Source organism: Phodopus roborovskii, unplaced genomic scaffold (assembly GCF_943737965.1).
Source record: "Phodopus roborovskii unplaced genomic scaffold, PHOROB, whole genome shotgun sequence".
Classification (NCBI taxonomy): domain Eukaryota; kingdom Metazoa; phylum Chordata; class Mammalia; order Rodentia; family Cricetidae; genus Phodopus; species Phodopus roborovskii.
This window is the reverse complement of record NW_026126541.1, coordinates 19,055,646-19,080,820: the sequence shown is the minus strand read 5'-3', so window position 1 is coordinate 19,080,820 and position 25,175 is coordinate 19,055,646. Positions and strand designations below refer to the sequence as shown.

Below are 25,175 nucleotides of genomic sequence, written 5' to 3'. Positions count from 1 at the left end.
ATAGTTCATGACAGAAATAAGGAAGTGTAGAGAAGTGTCTTGACCAAATAAATGGAACCTCCCTCAGAGAATGGAACCTCCCTCGGAGATCTAACTGCAGAATATTAAGTTACTGGCGTCCAGCACAGCAGGGTTGAATCCTGGCTTCATGTAATCTCACCAAGCCTTAATTTCCTCATCTGAAGTTATGTTGTCCACCTTACATGGCTGTTGTGTAGACTGAGTTACACACACACACACACACCAGATTTGGATTGTGTCATTTTTGCAACTAGTGTAGCGTCTTTACAGCATTTTTTCATGCACCCATTTTTGTTGTTGTTTGTTGTTTCAGAGCAGCTCCTCTGCCCCCCAGAAACTCCCAAAGCCCACTACAGAGGCAGGGCTTCATCCAGAGGCAGACTAGGCAAAGAGAAGCCAGGTGGTGAGAGAGGTCAGTGGCTGTTTACAAGATGGACTCCGGTCTTCTGCACTCAGATGGCTCCCTCGGAGATTTAGGCAAAACCCAGAGATCCCAGAGCAGTCATGGCCCCCTGTAGACACTCCACCTCGGTGTGCAACTACAACAGTTATTTCAGATTTCTTGGGACAGCTCTAACCTCCTGTAGTCTTGTAGTCCAGACACTGGACCTAAGACAAGAAGACGTAAGTTGTATATAAGGGCTTCTTAGGCAGATGTGAGGCAGTCTCCATTCATATCTCTGCCCCCTGAAGGAACTGTTTGCTTTTCAACATGGCACCAATTCAGCCATTCCTTCTCTTTCTTATTGGCATGGCATCCATTCAAACAATCTTCCGTGAAGAGGATGGAAGGAACTGATCATGGAAGTCCTCTGTTCTGGAACAAGCACCAAGTCACAGAGGGCAATCTGGCGGCTACTTAAGTTCAGAGGCTTTGAGTTAAAACAGACCTAGGATCAAATTCCCAACCCTGCAGTTATTAGCAGGGTACAGTTTTTAATGTCTCCCAAGGCCACAACCCAAAGAAACAATGCCAGCTCAGACTAGACTTCAGGGAGCACAAGAGGATGGACAGAAACTCTAAATTCACATTTCTTGAATTATTTGTGGCAAAGGACCAGTTTACAAAAACAAAGCAAAACGAACAAAAAAACAAAGATCATTTACATCAGTGCTTTAATTTAAACATAAATAATAAAGCTGGTTTGGTAATGTCTAAATATTGACTTAGCTTCTGCTTCTTTCCTGGCTCACACCCAGTGGTGCATGCTGAACCCAGCATGTCTCTTCAGGCATCGCTCTAAGAATGCATCCATACTTGATTGTGACCATGATTTTCTTGCTTCTCTTGCTCGCTTTAGTGGAGGGCATGCTCCTAGCTGTTTGATGCAGCCCCTACTCCAGAACACCTCATTTTGAGACTTAATCTCAATTCTTCCAGGAAAAATTCACGGGGTTTGAAATCTGCCAATATCCTTCTAGCTTGAGTTGCCAATCAAGACTTTACCCCACAACTCCACTGTGACTAGAAAGAGTGCATGTTTCTCACATCACAGACTTTATGCACTGTTACCATTTCAATGTGTCACCCATAGGCTCATGTTTGAATATCTGGTCCCCAGCTGGTGGCATTGCCTGTAATGGCATGGAACCTTTAAGAGGTATAATCTTACTGTGGAAGTGAGTCATATGGGTCCTTGAGGAATTGTTGTTGTTTTCATCCCCCACTCCTCTCCCTATCCTGGTGAAACCTCCTTTCGAATACGTCATTCTCTTACTCTCAAGTCTGTTCTTTATGTGGGACTGACTGCTGGCTTCTACTTCCTGTTCATTCTCTGCTTCCGGACTGTGACCATCTCATGTTCTTCATTTGATTTTTTGTTGTTGTTTCTAATGCACAGTGTCAATTTTGTTTTGCTAGTTGTATGAACAGGAACTGGAAGTTTCAATCCCAGCCTTCCATCACCCACAAAGCTGGTTAGAGATCTAAGAGGGGTGTGTGGTTCCCATACACAGTGTGAGCTGGGACCGGCCTGCAGGGTCCCAGGAAAAGAGTACTGGGGATGGTAGGAGGAGGCTTGGAGATTGAGCTTCAGGACTCTCAGCATGCCAGTCTCTCTGAGCGCAAACAGAATTCCATTACTATAAGAAATAAGCATTAGTGTTTATTCAAAAATATTGTAACGAACACTGATATGTAACAGGTATTATAATATTAAATGTAGCTATATTTATATATATACGTATATATTATGAAAAACTGTTTCCCTCTGAAGGGTAGAGATATGGATAGACTAAGGCTTCCTATATGAACTGACTAATCCTTATGTTGTTGCCTTAAAGTTTTGATGCTAAGATTCTTTCAAGGAATGTATTACAAATAATTTTTAGTATTACATGGACCTTAGCTAGGGATGGAGTTACCTGTTTTGCCTTGGCCCCTACAAAATGTCGTCTGACCTCAACTTGCTTCGGTCACCCAAATGGCCTCAGTGCCAACCTCCAGCCTGTCTTGTGATGCCAGCCTGAAGCTAGCCTGTCAATCAGGTATTTTCATTTTGATCTGCATCCACCATCTGCAGCATACCAGAAACAGCTCCAATTCCTTGCCTCCACCTCCCCGCCAAAGAGGCGGGGCTTCTGTTCCACCAGCAGTGAGGTCACTTCACTGAGATTCCTGTGTGGGAATCTCCACCTTTCCCGGGGCGATCTTGCTAGGCGCCCACGGCTTCTCCTTTGCCTCCTCTTCGGGTGTACCAGGAATTCGTTTGCTGTGCCCTACATATTCCCACCCTAACTCTCTCCCTTCCAAAGTGTTATATGGATCGGGTTGGCTTTAAAAATGACACGCTAACACTGCAGGTGTTCTGCTTACACGAGTCTTCATTGGCTTGAAATCCCCAGATAAGAAGAACCAAGCTCCTGAACAGGCACTTAAGATCCTTGCCACTCCTGGCTCCTCCATTTCTCCAGTTAACACACCTTCCCCCTTCTGTCCTCTGCTGTCCCCTGACTGCGGCAGCGGCACCCATTGCCCTCTCTCGGCTCACCCAAGCTCTGCTCCTTCTCTAAACCTCACCCACACCTCACCCAGCCCTCTGTGGGTTAGGAATGCACGTCATTAGCCAAATGTCTCCTGTAGGCTGCTAAGAGGCAGAAATGTCCCCCTTTTTTCTGTGCCTTTTTTTTTTTTTTTTGTCAAGAGTGAGCCCTCCTTGGCTTCGAATTTCTCGCACCCAGGGCCTCACGTAAGGCATTCTGCCCCATCGCCGCCACCTGATGGGGATACACAGGCAAATGCACATTTACACCTATTTCTCTTTGAACTTTGGGTTCTCATAAAAATTTTAACTCAGGTTTCATCAGACAAATTTGAAAACTGCTGGGTTAGAGTCTTCCATGAACAGAAATGAAGAAGTAGAGTGAAAACTCCTGCAGCCTTCCAGGGGCTACATTCAAGGACAGCAGCATCTTCCATCTTCCCTTCATTTCTGTTTTACATGACTGTGCTAATATTGTGTGTGTGTGTGTGTGTGTGTGTGTGCAACCTGGCATGTAGTCCACTGCTGCTTCGCTAATTTAAAGAGAGGTAGGTGAAGATCCCTAGTCAGGGCCAGTGTGTGCCGTGTGCCTTGTCTCTAACCAGCTAGGAGACTCTGAACCCTCAGGGAGGGAGAAGAGTGTCTCGTTTTGGAAGCTTCCTTTGCTGATAACGTTGGCTTCCATTTCTAGTCATTCTGTCACGCACATTGTGGCAGAGAACAACTCAGGATCAGATGTCCTGGAATGGCTCCAGCTACAGAACATCAAAGCCAGCTCCGAGCTCGAACTCCTTGACGTCTCCTGGCTGATTGAATGCATGGGAGCAGGAAAACCAGTGGAGATGACAGGGAAACACCAGCTTGTGGTAAGCGTCTCCTTTGCTGGATGGCCACTGACATGGGCTTCAGAATCCACAGACGTGGGCTTCAGAATCCACAGATGTGGGTTGATTCCAGAGTCCTTTCTCATGAGTCCACGTAGTTCTGTTGGGTTCCGATTGCTCCTCTATCATGTAACAACCACGACCACTTCTTTTGATGGGTGGGAATTGAAGTGACACACACATATCATGCAGTGTTGATATGTTACAATCAAACAGATGGGAACTACTTTTTTGTATAGAGTGTTCTTTCCACACCAGATCTCACTACAGATGGTTGTGAGCCACCATGTGGTTGCTGGGAATTGAACTCAGGACCTCTGGAAGAGCAGCCAGTGCTCTCTAGCCCCATGAGAGAACTTTATTTATTTATTTGTTTGTTTATTTATTTATTTGAGACAGAATTTCTTTGTATAACAGCCCTAGCTGGAACTCTCTCTGTAGACCAGGCTGGACTGGAACTCACAGAGGTCCACCTGCCTCTCTGTCTCCAGAGTGCTGAGATTAAAGCCCTGCGCCACCACCCCCCCAGCTTATGAGAAGTGTTATTATGAGCACATTCAGGAACAGATTTTTTCAAAATAGTTTAGCCCTGATATTCTGGAAGTAAAAAAAAAAAAAGTAAGAAGTTCCTATTTTTCTCACTCTGACAACTCATGAAAACAAATTAAAGAATATGAGTTCTTACATCCAAATCCTTGGCCAATAATGCTAGAGCCTCTGAGAAAGGGGTTTGGACCATCTGGAATAAATTCACACCATAAAGGAAATGATAATTGCTGCTTCTTTCTCATTTTTGTGATTTCAAAAATACATATATTGTACATTTATGAGATGGCAAAATGAAATTCGCTACCTGGTGTAATTACTAAAAAGGACAATCGTACACGGTTATGATAGGCCACTAGAGATGTATGTGACACATTTTTAATCCTCTGTGAATTTACCCTCTTCCAGGGACAATTGCCATAAATTGTCTTCAATTAAGTGTTTTCTTTATATTTGAGTAAATATTTATAGTTATATACACTTATTATTGGCACTGTCATTCAAAATGGATGTTTATGCTTTTGTGTAGGTGAGAGAAAATTCTTCCTCGAGTCATGAGCCAGGCTCCCAGAACATTCCACCATCTACTGTAAAAAACATCTCCCAGTATGCTTGTCAGAGAAAGACCACGCTAAGCAACTGTAACCGGGTGTTCACGGTAACGAGGCCTTCTCAACACCCAGGGCAAAGGGGGAGAAAAGTAGGCCTTGAGGCTTCTTTCCATGAGTCTACAAGTTAAATTATTACTTTTCTGGAAATCATAGAATGCTTCTGCATGCCTCCCTGCCTAGCCTGACCTCTGGTTCTTTGTCAAGTGGGCCTCCTTTTTCATGGCCACGGGAAAACATATTCAGTTTATTCTATAGCTGCTCAGGGGTCAGGGTTTGCCAGGGTAACACATTTAGTAGAGTATCAAGCACAGGGCTTCTCATCTCTAACTTTCAAGCACATCTGTGAGGAAGAACAGGAAATGGGTGGCAGCCACCAGGCCCACTGAGCCACAGCTGCACTCTCTGCTAGTAAAGAAAACACATGTCACCTTAAATAACCCCGGCTCTGGGTCGGTGTGATGAACACACATTTCATTCCACAAGCATTGGCTGTTTTGTACATAAAACAAAGAGAACCAGATGTCTGGGGATCATGACGAACCCTGGCTACCAATTGGTAAGGAAGACGGCAAAGTGTTATACCCGGTCACAACTGCTGGGACACCATGAACACCAGGTCACAGCTTGGTTAAGCTGTTTCTAGATGTCTAATGATGCTGAACTCAGTCGTCTCTTAACTCACCAGACAACGGTCTAGTTAAATGACAGAGTCCCACAGGGGAGGATGCAAAGGTGCAGCAGGCTGACCCTCACTTCAAAGGTACTCCATTAGTAGAAGGGACAGGAGAGACATGGAGTGACTCTAACAGACCAGCTCACCTGGTTTTGGTTTTTAGGATGCCTTTGATATCCTGGCTGAAAATTATGAGTTTAGAGAGAATGAAGGCTCTTGTGTGGCATTCATGAGAGCATCTGCCGTACTGAAATCTCTGCCATTCCCCATTATCAGCATGAAAGACACAGAGGGGATCCCCTGTCTAGGGGACAAGGTGAAATGCATCATAGAGGTAAGGGAGACGTGGCATTTGCTGTACCTCCAAATAGATATGGGAGAGACTAAAGAGATTACATAGTTATGGACTCTCTCTACCTACTTAGTATAGATAGACCAACATGGCACAGAAAGAGAAAGGTATAGATGTGTAGAACCCATAATCCAGCATGATCCCAGTAGGACTATGTGGACCGAGCTAGTATGGACAAGACCCAAGCCTTGGAGCTCAGAGAAGCAGAGTGCTCTGGCTTCCAAGCCTGGCTGGGCAAGAGGCTCAGTATCACTCAGAGCTCTTCCTGCCCAGAACAGTGATGTTCAGTAGGCTGATTCTGCAACTATAGTGTTCTGGTAAGAGACTGGCCAGTAGCTGCATATTTAACAACATTTAAGGATTTCCCAGCAAGACAAGTTTGCCAACCAGTAGTAAGTTTCAGTCCAATCAAAAGCAAGGAACATTATTCTAGGAAAAAATATCCCAGCTCAGACAACATAGGCACTAGGCTAGACCTCATGAGGCCTTGATAATGACTGGCTTTTCGGTGGGCCAACAATTAATCTAATGGATTGAAAAGTCCTCTTACTTCAGTAAGATGAATCCATTGATAAGAAAATTATCAGGACTATTTGAACAATACATGTCTGTGAATATTTTGTCTTAGCTTCTATGGATTCAGACTCTCATCCCTCTGTGTCCATGTCCAAGATTGTAAAGGGTCTTTGCATCAGTGGTCAATTAAGGGTTTTCAGGAATACAGGGAAATCCTTGCTTTCTCCAGATCAGCCAGGGAAACTTCTCAAGTCTCATGAGAAACCAGCAGGGGGGTGGGGTGGGTTTGAGACTGACATGGCGATTATGTAAGGACGTAACTCAAAATCTTTTGTCACTCTCCATGCAGGGAATTATTGAAGATGGAGAAAGTTCTGAAGTGAAAGCCGTGTTAAACGATGAACGATATAAATCCTTCAAAGTAAGAGACTTTACATGTGATGACTGGGGAGTGGTTTTCTATTTACTCGCTGAGGATGGTTATATTAACCCGGGCTGCCATACCAACGTGCTTCAGACTGAGTGGCTTAAATGGAAATGTATTCTCTGCTGTTCTGGAAGCAGAAAGCTGAGGCTTGCAGTGGCCTATCGTGGTAAATAAGGATCAGGATAAACAAATAGGCCGAATAGATGTTTATTTAGGGAGAAATAACTTACAACCTAGACAGATGAACACCAGGAAATTTAACCCGATTTTATCCTGTTCGAGACGCCAGAAAGAGAGCGCCTTTCCTGGCCTCCTCCGACCTCCTTCCACTGGTCACTCTGCCCATGGCTCCACCCCCCAATGGGCGTGGTCAGTGCCACAAAACTATCTCACTACAGTGGCCCACTACTTTCTTGCTGTTACCCTCACATGACAAGACAGAGGTGAACAAATGCCTTGGTCCCAGTTTGATTGCTCTCAGCTAACTTTCTTCACTCCTACACTATTACAGTAAGCATGACTCCATGTTTAGGGAATAGCACCTCCCACATCAATCGACAGCCAAGCCGCCATGCCTGCAGGCCAATGTAGTATAGACAATTCCTCATTAAGATCCCCAGGTGATTCTCAATTGTGTCCAGTTGACAGTTAAAACTAGTTAGCACACCTCCCAAAGACCCCATGTACAAAGAACATCATATTGAGGATTAGGGCTTCAACAAGGGTGCCCAACTTATTCCATAGCAGAGTCCTAAGATGGAGAAATTACCTACCAATAATCTGTCTTTCATGGTTGCAACTGTCAAAGGGACATAAGGATTGGAATAGAGCAAACCTGATCCAGAAACACAAACTCATGTCCTCATTGCATCTTCATTTCTGGGACTCAGGGTTGATCACCTCCCAGTTTTTTTTTTTTTTTTTTTTACCTTAGAGTTTCTGGTACTTTGGCCAGATATTTTAGTTTATAAGTGATACAAGACCTAGTGTACGGCCAAAGCAGGAGCCCAGGCTCTGAGTACAGTTTAAGCCTGTACTCTGCAATTACCCACTTGTAGACCGGGTGAATATGCTGTGCCTCCATGAGCATCCTCCCATCAAAGGTGTGGTACATGACTGTGTGGAAGAGACTGAGCACCCCAGAGGCAGCTGGAGAGACGGCTTCACAGAACAGGCAGTCTGTCACCTAGGTTATACCGGTCTCGAACAGATGTTGGTCTGCCTCTCACCTGTTTTATTTTGTGACACTATGGCTGTGAAAGGATTCTCCAGAAACAAACAAAAAAAAAAAAAAAAAAACAACCAACCAACCAAACAAACAAACAAAAAAAAAACCTTTAAAAGTTACCATCCCTAGGCTCAAGAGAGCTCAGTGAAGTGCTGAGAACCTGAACAACAGCCTCAGAACTGATATACAAAGCCAGGTGTGGTGACATGCACCAAATCTCAGCACCAAGGAGGCAGAGACAGGCTGAGCTGAAGCTCATTGGCCAACTGTCCTGGCCTTAGGTTGACTTCCATTCCCCACATGCACAGTTATATATGCTCACACACATTGTGCAAATGCACACACACACACACACACACACACACACACACACACACACACACCATTCTCTCGCTGTTTTTCAAGAGTAACTGAGATAAAGTTTTGCGTGTATTTCTTGTCCATAGCCTGAGACTTTGGAAAGTGCCACTCCGTTGTCATAGTGATGATTTTTGGGAATTGACAGCCTGCCTTTCCCTCCCTTTCAGCTCTTTACATCTGTGTTTGGAGTGGGGCTGAAGACTGCTGAGAAATGGTTCAGGATGGGTTTCAGAACTCTCAGTAAAATCAAGTCAGACAAAAGCCTGCAATTTACACGAATGCAGAAAGCAGGTAATGGAATCGGGAAAAGCGGTGTTGCTCTGGATTTGTCAGGGTGGAGTAGTATGGAAGCCGCTTTTACTTGGACTCCAGTCTTGGGGAATCAGGTATATCTGGACTCTAGCACTTGTCACTGAGTCATCTGCTTAAAACCTTGAGTCTTCATTACCTCATTGATGGACCTAAGATGACTTGGGAACACATCAGCTCACACACACAAAGCCCTGAGCCTGGCCTAGAACAAGGCCACTTCCTAGGCTGTTGTGGTTACCTTTATCCAGATGTCATACCAGGATGGGCACTGTCCTGCTTCCTATAGCCTCCTCTAGACACTTGGGTCTGGCTGTCTCCCTCCGTAAGAAACACGCAATGAAGACTCGAGGACAGATGGAGAAGCTTACAGGCAGGAAGGAGAGAAAGGAGTACCTGAGCAAACTACACTCGCACCAGTTGGTTCACACTGTGAATGTATGCTAGGGTCTGGAAGACAGAAAAGGAGGCAATCTAGACATAGCCTTGATCTGTTTGACCAGAGCCCCACAGCCTAGGAAGAGATGGTAGTACAGCGTGGAGATCTGAAAGTCCAGCCCCCCAGCTCCTCCCTGGGGGCAGGTCACTTCCTTCCATGGACTATGCTGGTGCCTTTTCCAGAAATGAAGGAATGTATTCATAACCTCCCAAATGTGTAGGATTTGTTTGCTTTTAATGTGCAGTAAAAATAGAGAAATTTGTCTTCAAGAGGGAGTTACAGCCATAATTCCAAGCACTGTGACTTCTGGAGTTATGGAGAATAGTGAAGTTATCACATTTTAAAATATGGAAGCTAATGTAGTCTTCTAGCAGAGGATACTGGGTATGTGGGGGTAGTCAACAGCTAGCTTCTGTTTAAGTGATAACAACAGGCAGACAGGCAGACCAAAGACCATGAAATCACAAGAAGCAATAAAGGAGGTGAATCACATCTTGGGGTTCCACTAGTGGACACTATAGAAGACCCTTACTCATTTGCAACCCTGTTAATTTCTGTTTTCAAAGATTTTTGTTTATTTTTAGCTTATGTTATGGATGTTTTGTCTGTATACATGTCTGTGCACCACATGTGCACAGTGCCCATGGAGGTCAGAAGATACCATCAGATCCCCGGGAACGGAAGTTACAGATGGTTGTGAGCTATCACGTGGGTACCAGGAATCAAACCCTGGTCCTCTGGAGAAGCAGCACTGAGTCATCTCTCAGATTTTCTGATTTCTGAGTGATTGCTAATAAGCTTTATACAATGCCACACAGAAAATAAAAAACTCTCAGAAAAAAAGATCTAGTGTTTCTACTCTGGACCCAGAAAGCACACACTTAGTAAGTATGTTTTACACCACCTCTAGAGATACCTTTAAGAAGAAATGTATGTAATCATCAAACGTAAGTGGCAAGGAGATGGATCAGAGTGATAGCAAGGACTGATACCACACAGGGAGGTAGTGGGGAGCAGCAGCATATTTCACTCAGATAGCCTTGAACTTGTGATCATTCCACTTCAGCAGCTTGACTACTGGGAACACAGGTGTGAGGTGCTAGCTGACACTGACAGCTGCGCATTCTTTAAAAAGTCATAACTTCATGCTCATGTGCATCAATGAGTGAGTGAGCATAGGTAATTCCAGGAACCAACTGAGGCCGGCGATGATGGCGATGTCTCTACTAAAGCCTAGTGGATGGAGTGTTGCTCTTTAGAACAGACTACACTCTCACAACACACACAAAAGCTAGGTCCCAATATACAGGTGACTATTAGCAACAGAGCTTGAAAAGACATCAGTATTCATATGAAGACAGTAGTTCCTAAATCATCTAGCTTGGTATGGTAGGGACAGGTGATGAGGGTATTAGCAGGAACATCTTTTCTTGGTCCTGTCAACACGTTTCTGCAACTGTCCCATTTAGAGATCCCAGATAGCTTTGAACCTGGGAACTTTGTTTACAGTATGCTCAAGCCAAATGGCTTCTTGGTCACCTGTCATCCTGGGGTGAGAAACAAGGAGCAACAGGTTTTCTCTGTCTCCTTTTGCCAATCAGCAGCCTCCAGAGGACTATGTCTCCCGTTTGTCCAGTAGCATTTGGGTGGTCCTTTTAAGTGTGTTATATAGAAGCAAGAGTAACTAACTGTCAGCAGACTGACTGTCCCACATACACCCAGCTGCCCTCCAGGACCCACTCCAAACCTTGGAGTTAAGTGTCTTTCCCTCTCTGCCTGCCTCCACCTAGCAGGGCACAGCTTATTGGTCAAGAAGGCTGGATACCATGCTGCACACATGTAATCTCAGCACTTGGGAGACAGAGGCAGAAGAATTAGGAGTTCAGGGACAGCTGGACCTTGCTTAAAATAGAGGAGGGAAAGGAGAGGAGGAGGAGAAGGAGGAGGAAGAGGACCGGGGAGTGCTGTTTCTTTGTTATGACATCAGATAGGAAGAGTTTAGGTTACAGAAGGATTTGAATACTTTTCCTTTACTAAGGACATTGTAGACCTCTGCATGAGAATTCAAAGTTCTATTGTAACCATGAAGAGCCCACAAGCAAATGGACAAGGTCGCAGATTACTGTGTTCTGTGTAGAGTCTGCCCATGCCTAGGAGCACTGGTTGAGACAGCACTCTCTCACATTAACGCTGGGTCATCTTATGTGTGCCTTTCTCTCCACTGTCAAATGTCCTCTCAGGATTCCTCTACTACGAAGACCTGGTTAGCTGTGTGAACAGGGCGGAAGCAGAGGCCATCAGCGTGCTAGTTAAAGAGGCAGTTGTGACATTTCTTCCAGACGCCTTGGTCACCATGACTGGGGGCTTCCGCAGGTAAATGATGTAATTGCTTTAGCACCCTCTTCTTCCTGCCTCTGAAATGGTGCAAAGGGCCCGCTCTGGTCCGGTGCCAGCCTCTCTCTGATGTTCTGACTCCTGTCCACTGTGGTTCATTTTTGGGAGCTCCAAATGGTGTGGCACAGCTCTTGCCTCTGTGACTTTGGCCAGGGGAAATTTTCTCTACAGTTTTGAAAAACTGGCACCCATCTATCTTCTCATTCCTTAAGACTCAATCTAGATGATGCTTCAGAGAACCCTCCCTGACTCACTTTTGCTCTTTGCTGGGTTAGGGACTTTCTTCCATGTCCTCAGATGCCTTTTACACCATGTGTGCTTTCTCTGTGGAGCTAGTTTAGTTCCCACTGGGACCAGGGTGTGAGCCTGATCACAAAGCAGATCAGTAAGTAACTAAGTGAACAAGTCCTCAGAAATGCATGAAGTTAGTTGGACAGATTTAGCCTCTGTATCATCCCGCCTGCCCCCCCTCCCGCCCCCACCGCATCCTGAGACCTTACCTGGTCACTGGTCACTTGGATCTGAGAGAATTTCCCTGGGCTGGGGCTGTCTGTCAGTTGGTGGAGTGCCTGCTTAGCCTGAAGGAAGTCCTGCTTTGGCTCCCCAGCATCCAGTACAGCAGGTGTGGGGGTGGACACCTCTCACTCACCCCAGCACTGTGAGTGGCACAGGAAAGTAAGAATATAGGGCAATCATTAGCTCCATCGTGAGTTCAAAGCCAGTCTGCACCACAGGAGACCCTGCCTTTAAAAAAGAAGAAAAAAAAAATCCCTTAATCCATACCACAATTCCAAGAAGGCTAACTTCTGGAAGCATACCTGTTGGTTGGCTACTTATTGTCATACACGTTTCTCTGTGTGTGTACTGGGTATAGAAGTCATCTTTGTTACTTTCTTCCCATCCATATACAACAATATACATAGCACACATGGCTTTTTCTGCCATAAGTTTGTTGTGTAAGATGTAGAGTTGTACAAACAAGAATACCTGGTCTGAAAGTATTGTGAGCATTTTGCATAACAAACCTCACACTTGGGACACAGAAACAAGGAGGGTTTTTTGTTTTGTTTTGTTTTAAATGAAGAGCTAAAATTCAAACTGATTTCCATTTTGTGGTTTTTGAATTAGGGGAAAGATGACGGGGCATGACGTAGACTTTCTAATCACCAGTCCAGGAGCCACAGAGGAAGAGGAACAGCAACTCTTGCACAAAGTGACAGACTTGTGGGGACAACAGGTAAGGAGGCCAGGGCAGACGCTTGCCACCCAAGACCCTCTGAGCAGTGCTTTTCATTTGTTTCTGTGTGTGTGTGTGTGTGTGTGTGTGTGTGTGTGGTCTATTTGTGTGTGTCTAGTGTTGTATATGAGTGTGTGTGTGATGTATGTATGCATGTCCAACATGTATGTATGTATATGTGTGTGTGTGTGTGTGTGTGTGTGTGGTATGTGTGCGTGTGTCTGTCTGTCTGTGTATTTGTGTGTGGTATGGATGAATGTGTGTATATATGGTGTGTGTGTGTATGTGTGTGGTGTGTATGTGGTGTATTGGTGTGTGTCTAGTGTTGTATATTAGTGTGTGTGTGATGTATGTATGCATGTCCAACATGTATGTATGTATATATATATATATGTATGTGTGTGTGTGTGTGTGTGTGGTGGTGTGTGTGTGCGTGTGTCTGTCTATCTGTGTATTTGTGTGTGGTGTGGATGAATGTGTGTATATATGGTGTGTGTGTGTATGTGTGTGGTGTGTATGTGGTATATTTGTGTGTGTCTAGTGTTGTATATGAGTGTGTGTGTGATGTCCAATATGTTTGTGTATATATGTGTGTGGTGTGAGAGTGTGTGTGTGTGTGTGTGTGTGTGCATGTAGTGTTGTATATGTGTGTGTATGGTGAGAGGGTGTATGAGATCACATGCCTTTAATCCCACACTAGGGAGGTGGAGACAGGAGTGATATGGGTGGATGCAGAGAGGAATGTAAGGCAGGAGGAGGGAGCTCAAGGCAGTCTGAGGTTTCCTGGAGACGTCATTCAGTCTGAGGATTCGTAGGGACAGGATCGCCCCTTTGGTCTGAGGTCAGTAGAGGTAAGAGGTCTCTCTTATGACTGGCTCCTCTGCTTCTCTGACCATTCAGCATTTATCCTGCCATCTGACTCTGGGTTTTTATTATTAAGATCTATTAGAATTTGTGCTACAGTGTGCGTGTATGGGTGCATGCAGAGCCAGAGGTTGATGATGGGAGTCATCTTCCATCACTCCTCCACTTTATTCACTGAGGCAGGGTCTTTCAGTCAAACCCAGAGCTTGTCGATGTGGGTAGTCGTACTAGCTAGCTTGCTCTGGTGACGCCTTCTGTCCACTTTCCCAGGCTGGACTTTTGTGTCTACCAAGCACTTCTGTGGCTTCTGGGGATGGGAAACTCGGGTCCTCATGCTTACATGCCAGAGCTTTAACCACGGGCATCTCCCTAGTCCCAAGCATTGTTAATTTTATGTGTTCTGTGGTCACTGTGCAGTGACTACGGAGTCAATTCTCAATTGCTTGTAGCACTTCATCGCGACACCACACAGCTGGCACAAGACTGACCAGCTTCGGGTCCTAGGCTGCACGTCCCTTGTTTGAAGAAGGAAGCTAATGAGTGTACGCTGCTCCCTGTAGAGGTCATGACCAATAGCTGCCACTCAGTATGAAATCAGACCTGCCACAGGACCACTGAGTTAAGCTAATCCCACAGCCAAAGCCATCTGACTTCTGGCCCTTTGTCAATTGCCCTTCCTAGAGAGATAAAGGGCTCTCCCATGGGGACCTGAAAGCCTGACTGGAGGAGGCTGGGCCTGAGTTTCCCTAGTGCAGCTTCCCCCTTCCTGGGCCAAACTCACTGATGAGCCAGAGAGAGGACACCAGATAAAGTGAAAACTTGAAATAGCCAGCCCCAGAGCCATGAGTACTGTAAATGAAAACTAGATTTCAGAATCGGCTCTGAGTTCATCTGTGAGACCAGGCTGTGATCCCTGCTCATGTCAGGAGAATGATCTTTCAGGAGGTGACCAGAGCCCCTGAGAGCCAGAAGTCACTACAAAGAAGAGCCAGGACACTTGCCCAGTGCTCTGCTTTGGGGAGCCGGAGGAGATGAAAGGCTCCCACTGGTAGATCAAAGACAACCTCTGCCCCCAGGCCTGTTGCCAAGGTTGGAAACCCACTGATGTTTGTTGTTGTGCCCTTGTCTCATGCTGAGACTATCTGTGACTGCTGGAGTGGAGAGGTGGCCATTTCAAGGTATCCCTGCTGTGGTCCCTAGGCAGAGACAGGCATCATAATCCCAGGCCCTGCAGTGGGGCCAAGGTAAAACATGCGTGATCTGAGACCTCAGAAGTACACTTACCAGTGCTGCAACCCAGGATGGCAGATACCTGACAAATGGTGGCTGTGATGACCACTGGCAGAACTGTCTATTGAACTCTGTGTGAGAGCCAGGCACTGGGCTGCCCCTCCCCTTTCCTCACAGATGAGCTGCCAGGTGAGTTGGTATCCCTGCCCTGGACACACCCCCAGTGCCTCAGCTGTGAAATCAGCAGAGTTCTTCAAACTTGGCTTCTACCTGGACTTCACGCCCCTTCCCTGCCATCCTTGCACTGAGCTCCACTTTACAGATGGCTGAAAGCACAACTTATACAGTGCACACATGTGTACCCACAGAAACATACATGCATGCATACGTGTAGTATACTCACAGCTTACACAGTACACACATGTGTGTTCACAGAACATGCACAGCTTACACAGTGCACACACGTGCTCGCAGAACATATATGCATGCTCACATGTAATATACTCCCAGCTTACACAGTGCACACATGTGTGCTCACAGAACATGCACAGCTTACACAATGAACATGTGTGCTCACAGAACATACATGCATACACACTTATATTCACAGCTTGCACAGTGCACACATGTGCTCACAGAATATGCACAGCATACCCATAAGTGTGTTGAACAGCTCAGGAGCCTCAGTGTACTCTCCCATCAGGTGACCCATTTAGGAGTGTCCTTTGGAGAAAACCCCTGAGTTAGAGGTAGGAGAAAGGGAGTTGAAGAACTTGAAAATACTGATCTCGGGGAGGTCAGAATTCCCGAGACAGTTATTCTGCCTGAATTTCAATTGTGGCTGCTGGCAGTTCACCACAAAAGAAGGGGACTACATGACTCAGGTGTGGGTTCATGTGCAGTGAGTGGGACTTGGATACAAGGACCCTAACTGCTTCATGGAGTTCATGGAACTTCTGGGAAATTCAAAATGTTGAGAACTAGGCATGGTGGCCCACACTTGTCATCTCAGTGATTCAGGGGCCAAGACAGAAGGGTGACCATGAGTTCCCTTCCAGGATACCCAGAGCCAAAAGGAGTTCAAAGTCAGTGCTCTGTGACCATGACCTAGGGTTCTTAACACATAGATTCAACCAATCTCAGATAGGAAAAGGTACTAAAAACAAACACCCATGCTAAGCATAGCCATCCCCAATCTCAAAACAATACAGTATGACAACAATGTGTGCATTTGCATAGTATTAGGCAATTAATCTAGAAGTGAGTAAAAGTCTACAGGGAGACGTGTGGTTCATATACAAACACTCTACTACTGTGCATGAAGGACTGAGCATTTGTGAATTTTGCTACCAGGATGACTGAGGGATGACTGAGGATGACTGAGGGATGGCTGAGGATGACTGAGGGATGACTGAGGATGACTGAGAATGACTGAGGGATGACCGAGGATGGCTGTGGATGACTAATGATGACTGATGCTGACTAAGGATGACTGATGATGACAGAGGATGACTAAGAGATGACTGAGGATGACTGAGAATGGCTGTGGATGACTGAGAATGACTGATGTTGACTAAGGATGACTGATGATGACTGAGGGATGACTGAGTATGACTGATGATAACTGAGGATGATGGAGGGATGACTGAGGATGACTGATGATGAATGAGGATGGCTGTGGATGACTGAGGGATGACTGATGTTGACTAAGGATGACTGAGGGATGACAGAGGATTACTAAGAGATGACTGAGGATGACTGAGAATGGCTGTGGATGACTGATGATGACTGATGTTGACTGAGGATGACTGAGGGATGACTGAGGATGACTGATGTTGACTAAGGATGACTGATGTTGACTAAGGATGACTGATGATGACTGAGGGATGACTGAGGTTGACTGAGGATGACTGAGGGATGACTGAGGTTGACTGAGGATGACTGAGGGATGACTGAGGATGACTGAGGGATGGCTGAGGATGACTGAGAATGACTGAGGGATGACCAAGGATGGCTGTGGATGACTAATGATGACTGATGTTGACTAAGGATGACTGATGATGACAGAGGATGACTAAGAGATGACTGAGGATGACTGAGAATGGCTGTAGATGACTGAGGATGACTGATGTTGACTAAGGATGACTGATGATGACTGAGGGATGACTGATGTTGACTAAGGATGGCTGAGGATGACTGAGGATGACTGATGATGACTGAGGGATGACTGAGGATGACTGCCCTCATTTTGGAAAACTGACTTGAGTTTGAGTAGCAGACATTGGTTCTCTAAGGAGGAGATGGGAAGGACTGAAAGCAAAGGGCAAGAAGGGATGTTGGCTGGAGGACTCTTCATTCAGCCTCTAAGAAACCTTTCTGCTCTTACACCATTGGCTTGGTGTAGCCTGTGGTTAATTGGTCCACTAAGTTGGAGGATGTATAGCTTCCTTCTTGTGAAGCAAAACTAAACTACCCTAAGCCTTAACTCCTCCAAAATCCATATCCTGGGACTAGAGGGAAGGAGCAGTAGGGAAATGCAGTCTTCCTATCTAGGACAGTAACTCAATTTCTACTAGGAAGACAAGCATGGGCACCTATGGCAAAGCCTGAGACCATCCTCAAAGTAGTTTTAGAGGAGAGAAATCTCATTTAGAGAAGTAGGGTCAGGAAAGGGATTTACAAACAGTATAGACACTGGGTAGGACAGCTAGGGACATATCTGAGGAGGTATCAGCCTGTGATGCACAGAGTACCAGCACCAGAAGTAACATCCCAGTCAAAGCTTTGACAAGTTCAGGATCAATTCACAGATGCCCCCATCTGTTACCAGCCAAGTGCTACACTGTGAGGACCAGAGGAGCTTCCAGGGACTGGTACTTGCTTCTTGATATTCTTTAGAATCACAAATTTTCTAAACAGAAATGAGATGAAACAGTCATCATGAGCAGTCTCCCACTATTTCCAAGATGGGCAAATAGTTTTCTCAAAAGTATCATTTCCAGGTCTGGGATATACTCAGTGGTAGATTGCCTAGCTAGCAAGTTCAAGGCCCTGGGTTCAATCCCCAGCACTGCAACAATGATGCAAAACAACAGAAGCAGCAGGTCACTAACTCCACATTGGGCCTGGGCTCCCAGCCACAAGGCTTTGACCCATTCCAAGCCATCCTCACTGTGACACATGGGAGAGTAGATGTGGCTTTCTCTTCACTGTGTTTGCTTTTAAAGGAGCGAGGCTTATCCCTCAGAAGCAGACAAGGAGAGGCAGAGGCTCTGAAGGTTTATCACTGAGGAGTTTGGGCTCAGCTTCTCTCATGGGGAAATCTCTTTTCTGTAGAGAGAACCTGAGAACCACCTACTACATTCTCTCCTAGCTACTGAGATAGCAAGGAGAAAGTCTACCATGTCTGTTCAGCCTTCCTTAAGAGTCACTGTAAGATGGTAAGTCCCCACCCCCACCCCAGGCCCTTTCTGAACTCTCCCTCTCTTTTCAGGGGTTGCTTTTGTACTGTGACCTCATAGAGTCGACATTCGAAAAGTTCAAGCTGCCCAGCAGGAGGGTTGATGCTCTAGATCACTTCCAGAAATGCTTTCTGATTTTGAAACTGTATCACCAGAGAGTGGGCAGTGACAAGAGCAGCCAGCAGGAAGGAAAGGGCTGGAAGGCCATCCGTATCGATTTGGTCATGTGCCCCTATGATCGCCGGGCCTTTGCCTTGCTTGGATGGACCGGCTCCAGGGTAAGTACTGCCTCCTGTTAGCTTTCCTGACCCAGGAGAGAGCTGATGGCAGCAGGCCAGAATGCTGGGAAAGCAAAGGAACCATGACCCCACACCTCTAAACTAGGGTATGATACTGACAGATGGTCACATGAGTTGGATTCATTTAGAACAGTTATCTCCAGTGTGTGGCTCACCCACCAAGTCAGCAGCAGTGGCCTTCCCTGGGGACAGGTTAGATTTATAAACTCTCCACCCCACTGTATTCCTGTATACATCAGAAACTCTAGTCTGCTAAGCCCAGCCACCTATGTTTGCAAAGTATAGGTTAACTAGGAGGTATCTTAGGTAAACCCAGAAAATAACAGGGAAGGGAGAAACCCAGATGGATTCAGGCCTTGGGCCTGCTGAAGGGCTCAGCGCTGCCTCTTCCCAGCTGAGTGATCTTGGACACATTTCCTACATGCTACAAGATTGATGCAAGTGGTCTTCTCTGGGAGCAGCAATGCAGAGTTGCAGCAGCCCAGGCTGCAGCCTCAAATCAGCTGTAAATCATGATGCCGCTGCACCATGGAATGGTAGCTTCTACCTGCTGTCTGCATTTCTTGTCTGAAGCATGAGACCACATATATGCCCTCTGTCTCCCGGTACTGCTGTAAGAAACTGGTGAGGTTTTTTAAAATAAACTTTGAAATTCAAGAGGCCGAGCCCTGCTCTATCCCTGGCTTCCCAGCTTTCAGGTAAAGAACACTGCCTGGACCATCTTTCGGGCTAATAGTGGCAGTAACCCCACAGGGCTCTGCTGAGGACTCGAGGAGACATAGAATTCATCTTAAAACTGGAGTCTTACCAGCATCTTACGATCTGGAGTCTAACTGGGCAGCCCAGCTCCTTCTTTAGGGGTAAGGATAGGCTCTTGTTAAGCATCCGTAGTCATGGAGGGCAGCAAAGAATTCACAGAACGAAGCAGCTCTTGTTAAGCCAGGCACAGGCTTGGGGTTCCCTAAATGCAGAGTGTCACCACCTGCACCATAACGAGGCATTCCTGAGTACCTTATTTGGTCAAGAGATCCTGTTAGGACATGTGGCACTCCTTAGTCATCCCTTTGAACTCAGGGTAGCATCCAAGGTCACTATCAGGAGGCCCTGGTCTGGGCCACACCTGCTCTTTCTTATTGTCTGCCACTGCTGCTGCCTTCACCCCCCACCTCAGGCTCTGGTCAGTGCACTTGGGGGCTTTTCTAAGAAGGAAGAGGGTGGGTGTGACTTAGCTGCCCGAGGAAAAGAAGCAGAAAGGGGCGATGGCAGTGAATGACAGCCGATGTGAATCGGAGTGGCTGCTTGTTGTCTGAGTCTGCAAGATTCAGTTCCCAGCATGATGATGCCTGTGTGGCAGCGACCACATCCCCGCCCCCGGCAAGTCTCTCTGCTCAGCAAAGGGCAAAGATCTGGACTCCTGTCATAGTTAGGGTTACTACTTCTGTGATGAAACGCCAGGACAAAAGAAACTTGGGATGGAAAGGATTTTTTTTTTTTTTTTTTTTTTTAACTTATACGTCCACATCACTGTTCATTATCAAAGGAAGTCAGGACAGGAACTAAGGCAGGGCAAGACCGGGAGGCAGGAACTGATGCAGAGCCCATGGAGGGGAGCTGCTTATTGGCTTGGTCCTTATGGCTTTCTCTGCCTGCTTCCCTATAGAACTCAGGACCATCAGCCCAGGAATGACGCCACCCACAGTGGGCTGGGCCCTCCCCCAGCAATCACTAATTAAGAAATGCCTGACAGCTGGACCCTATGGAGGCATTTTCTCAATTGAGTTTACCTCCTTTCAGATGATTCTAACTGTGTCAAGCTGACACAAAACTATCCTGCACAACTCTCTTGAGCCATTTTGGTTTTTATCATCTTCTTCAAGCCCCTGTTCCCTGATCCCCACCACGGCAGTCCTGTTCAGGAAGTCCCAGCATGGGCTTCTTATTAGCCCATAGTTTGCTTATTTCTTCTGTTGTTATAAATTGTCTGTGTCCCCTGCTAGACTCTCAGCTCCCTGAAGAACTGGCAGAAGCTGGCATTCTGCAGGTATTTGTTGAGTGAACTGTATCTCTCTTTACATGCCCAGAAATGCTCTGAAGCCTTGGTCAAGGAGTTCAGGAATACATTTCTCTCTCCCAAACCACACAGGACTGGGAGCTGGGAGCAGCCCATCATTGACCCCGTTTAGCCAACCACTATTATACTTCCAGCATCTCCAGAACCTGGCAAACCAGTGTAAGCTGTGGCCAGCCACTGCCCAGCCAAGAGCTGGGGTAGGGTGGCGATGGGCTAAGTAGGAGCTTGTTTGTGCTATTGAGTCTGCTCTGGGAAATTATTCCATAAGGCTAGTTGCATCTGCACCTGTTATGAAGGGCTCCTGGGTGGCAATGTCTCGCCCAGTCCCAGAAATCTTCCAAGGAAAGAGGAAATAATTTCTCACCACTAGAGGGCGCAATTGTCCCAGGTGTTCTCACTAGGCCCACTGAAAATGTCAGCATTCTAGACCTGGGTTTCTCTCAGGAAACCAGCAGCAGTGCGTGTGATACACTCTCCTTGTTTTGAAGGTTTACTTGTCACTTGTCTTAGTCTTCAGATTTGCTCCCTGAAGCCTCAGGGTGTACTCCTGATCATGAGAGATGTCACTTCCGGGGCAGGTGACTTCACAGAATCTCAGTATGGGTGGACACCAAAGAGGGAGGGTCCTTAACGTGCACTCCCTCCATTCTGGGACAGGGCGAGGTTCAGAAAGTCTGGGTGGTGTGCCAAAGGACACAAAGATAGGCCCAAAATCTGGGCCCAGATCTCTCCATTCTTCACCCTCTTTTATAATGATGATATTTAAAACTCAAAATTATTTAGGCAGCGATTACTCTGAATCAGAAACAATGCTCACACTGTCCATTTATCCAGGCAACATTATTTCACATGCTATCTGATGCCTGCTGGACCCCAGGTGACAAGGGACCAAGCCAATCAGCTTCTGGTTCACAATGAGCTTCTGTTCTAGTACAGAGACCCTAGAATTCAGCCACCCGGACATTGGCCCTGGGAAAGAAAGTCGCACAAGAACATATGCTAGAAGACGGCAGTTTCAAACACCCGAGGGCACAGGATGGCTCTAAACATCACACATGGACGTAATTTATTTTAATTCTCCTTGTAGCAGTTTGAGAGAGACTTGCGGCGTTATGCTACCCATGAGCGGAAGATGATGCTGGACAACCATGCTCTGTATGACAAGACCAAGGTAATGTCTTCTTCCTGAGATGGGCTACTGACCCCTACCCACGAGCCCTTCGCTTGAAGAGATTTTTAAAATGAGTTTTATTGCATTTGTTTGTGGGAGCACATGTGCCATGGCCTGCATGTGGGGGCCAGGGGTTCTGGGTATCGAACTCAGGTCCTCAGCCTTGGCAGAAAACGCCTTTACCTACCCCATCCTCATTCCAACCCAAGCTGATTTTAGTGTCCAGGTTTGCTTCTCTTTGCTACAAATGTTCTGTTCTCTGTGGAGAGATCAGAAAGAGCTTCTTGGATGACAGTCCCCACCCAGCCCAGGGTGCAACTCTGGGGCACCTGGCTCAGAAAGAGAACGGATGGGGCTCCAGGGCCAGCACAGAGGTGACCAGAATTGAACTGGCTATATTCCTGGTGCTTACAGCCATTTACTCTAATGAAAGTTGAGGCTTACCACGAATCCCAAGTGTTACAGGAATCCCCATCCAATGCAATTTCATTCCGAGTGGGTCATTAACGAGCATCTCCTACAGTAGAGAGGCACAGGTGCCCAGAGATGGATGGGAAGCCATCAAGCCTCAGTCACTGACCATGGGGGACTCGCTTGGCGGTGGCACCTTGTTTAATTCATGTCTCAGAACAGTGACAAGTTACCATGTGACTGATGAAGGATTAACAATTCTACTGTCAAACCCATGAGCAAAAAGGTCTGCTATTCTTATATGGTGGTCAAGGGCACCACATTAGGCTTGGAGGGAGAAGAAGGCATGAGATCACTAGAAGAATCTGATCTCTGGCTGGGTGGTGGTGCACATCTTTAATCCCAGCACTTGGGAGGCAGAGGCAGATGGATCTCTGAGTTCCAGTCCAGCCTGGTCTACAGAGTGAGTTTCAGGACAGCCAGGGCTACACAGAGAAACCCTCTCTTGAAAAAAAGAATCTGATCTCCTTGCCCCCTATAATATGTTTATTATAGTTTAAAAGAAACTGACAACAAAAATAGCTCAAGTAAAAAAGAAAAGGAATGTAAATACTGCTGCCTCTGGGGCAAAATTGGCTTCAGGTACAGCTGTGCCCAGGTGTTCGGTGGTTTCACCAGAGTTGTTTCACTAGCATGCAAGCTTTTCTCATGAGTCCCACCCATTTAATTATTCTAACAGGGAAGATCTTTTTTCTAATAGTTTCTGCATGGATTCTAATGGCTCAGTGACCAGGCTTGGGCCATGTGCTCCTCTATTAATCCATTGACATAGTTCTGATTGGCCAGGCTTTGGTTGTGTACATCTTCATGGATGGAGGGATAAGGGAATCATCATAGAAAATCAAGATACTTCTCACAGAGGAGGAGAGAGTGGGTACTGGCAGAATAGTCTCAGAAGCTGATTGTGGAGGTGGGGGCAGAGCCACAGGGTTCAGTTCAGGAAGGCTTACAAGTGCACATGTAATCAATAATTCAACAAGTGTCAGCTCTGGACCCAGGACTGTGCTATGTATTAGAAGGTACTCAAGGGGAAAAGGTCCTAAAGAGATCATGGGGTGGAAGCTGGAGGCTGGGGCCTATGGACAGGTATGGAAGGCTGTAGAGAAGGCAGCACATACAGGAGCCTGCCATTACTAGCAGCTTGCCCCTCTGCTGCACGTTAGAATAACCTAGAACTTTAAATGGATCGACAACATGACCTCTCTGGAGCCTATGATTTCATTGGACTGGAGTGCCACTCAAGCTTCATTGTATTTTATTGGGGGAAAAAAGAAAAGAAAAGAAAAACCCCATCAGTGGTTCCAGAGAACAGTTATGGTTAAGGATAGGAGTCTAGGCTGGGACAATGGCTCAGTGAGTGACAGCACTTGCTGCTCTTACAGAGGGTCTGGTTTGATTCCCAGCACCCTTTTCTGGCCTTCTCAGGCACCAGGCATCAATATGGCATATAGACATATGCATGGTTAAATTTCCATATACATAGACATTTTTTAAATAGAAGAGACCAGTAGGGCTGGGGGAGATGGTTCTATTGGTAAAGTGCCTGCTGAGCAAGCATGAGGACCTGAGTTCTGATCATTAGCACCACATTAAAGCCAGGAGTAGTGGACATACCCATACCTGTAGCCATTGGCAAGGCCAAGACAAGCAGATCCCTGGAGCTAGGTGGCCAATCTAGTCAACTGCAAGCTCTTGGCTCAGTGAAAAACCAAAACAAAGTGAAATGTTAGAGGTGGACATTATCCAGTGTTGACTGCTGCCCTCCACATATAACACATGAATGCACATGCATTGCCACACATATGTGTACACACACACACACACACACACACACACATTAGAAACTCATAGGGAAACTATCCATGTGTCATTTTATGACTGGGGAGACTGTCACAATTATACCTTAATCCACACCTGTCATTTTCCTGGATGGAAAGGTGTCAAAACTACAGGAAGCAGTAACTAGGGCTTTGCTTGTTTGCTTGTTTGTTTGTTTGAGTTAAGGTCTCACTCTGCGGCCCAGGCTCCTGCCTCTGCATCCCACACCCTGGCTTCCTCTGACATTTTATATTCAGGAGCAGGGCTGGATGCTTCAGCTGTTACTTATTCTAACAAGGCAGCCTGATGTGTCTGGGCTGAGATGCTGAAGGAAAACTCCTGAGTGTGTGTGTTTTTCCTTATGCTTCCAGAGGGTGTTTCTTGAAGCAGACAGTGAGGAAGACATCTTTGCCCATCTGGGATTGGATTACATTGAACCATGGGAAAGAAATGCCTAAGAATGAGTTGTTCACATTGTTCCCTTCAGGTTAGACAAACCGTGCCGTGTGTCAGCAAAAGATGGCTTAGGAAAGTCTAGGCTCCTTTAGGCTTCTGGAATGCAAACAGCAAATGGGTCATATGTATACTGTGCATAGAGAATATTCTAAAGCAACTTTGGATGCTTGGTAAACCGGGACATGGCCATGGGTCACGTTCTCAGGCTGTCTGTCCCACTGCTACATAGAATTCATGGTCTGTTGTTTCAGTAAAAATGGCATTGTAATTAGTACTTCACTTAAGAAGTGCATCAAAGCGCACCTAACCCCCTGTCTGGATCTCTGTATATCACCAATAAAAACAGCAAACAAAAA

The 25,175-nt window shown here is 46.2% G+C and overlaps 1 protein-coding gene across 1 annotated transcript in view; it reads left to right on the top strand.

Annotated features, from left to right (window-relative positions):
* Dntt (DNA nucleotidylexotransferase) overlaps positions 1–25,175 on the top strand; it is a 33,389-nt gene extending 8,214 nt beyond the window's left edge. Inside the window, exons 2-11 of the mRNA XM_051199769.1 lie at positions 3,694–3,868; positions 4,962–5,090; positions 5,880–6,050; positions 6,934–7,005; positions 8,767–8,890; positions 11,588–11,720; positions 12,870–12,978; positions 18,566–18,811; positions 21,991–22,074; positions 24,735–25,175. Coding sequence (XP_051055726.1) covers positions 3,694–3,868; positions 4,962–5,090; positions 5,880–6,050; positions 6,934–7,005; positions 8,767–8,890; positions 11,588–11,720; positions 12,870–12,978; positions 18,566–18,811; positions 21,991–22,074; positions 24,735–24,821 — 1,330 coding nt within the window. The 3' untranslated portion in view covers positions 24,822–25,175. The remainder of the gene's footprint in view (positions 1–3,693; positions 3,869–4,961; positions 5,091–5,879; positions 6,051–6,933; positions 7,006–8,766; positions 8,891–11,587; positions 11,721–12,869; positions 12,979–18,565; positions 18,812–21,990; positions 22,075–24,734) is intronic.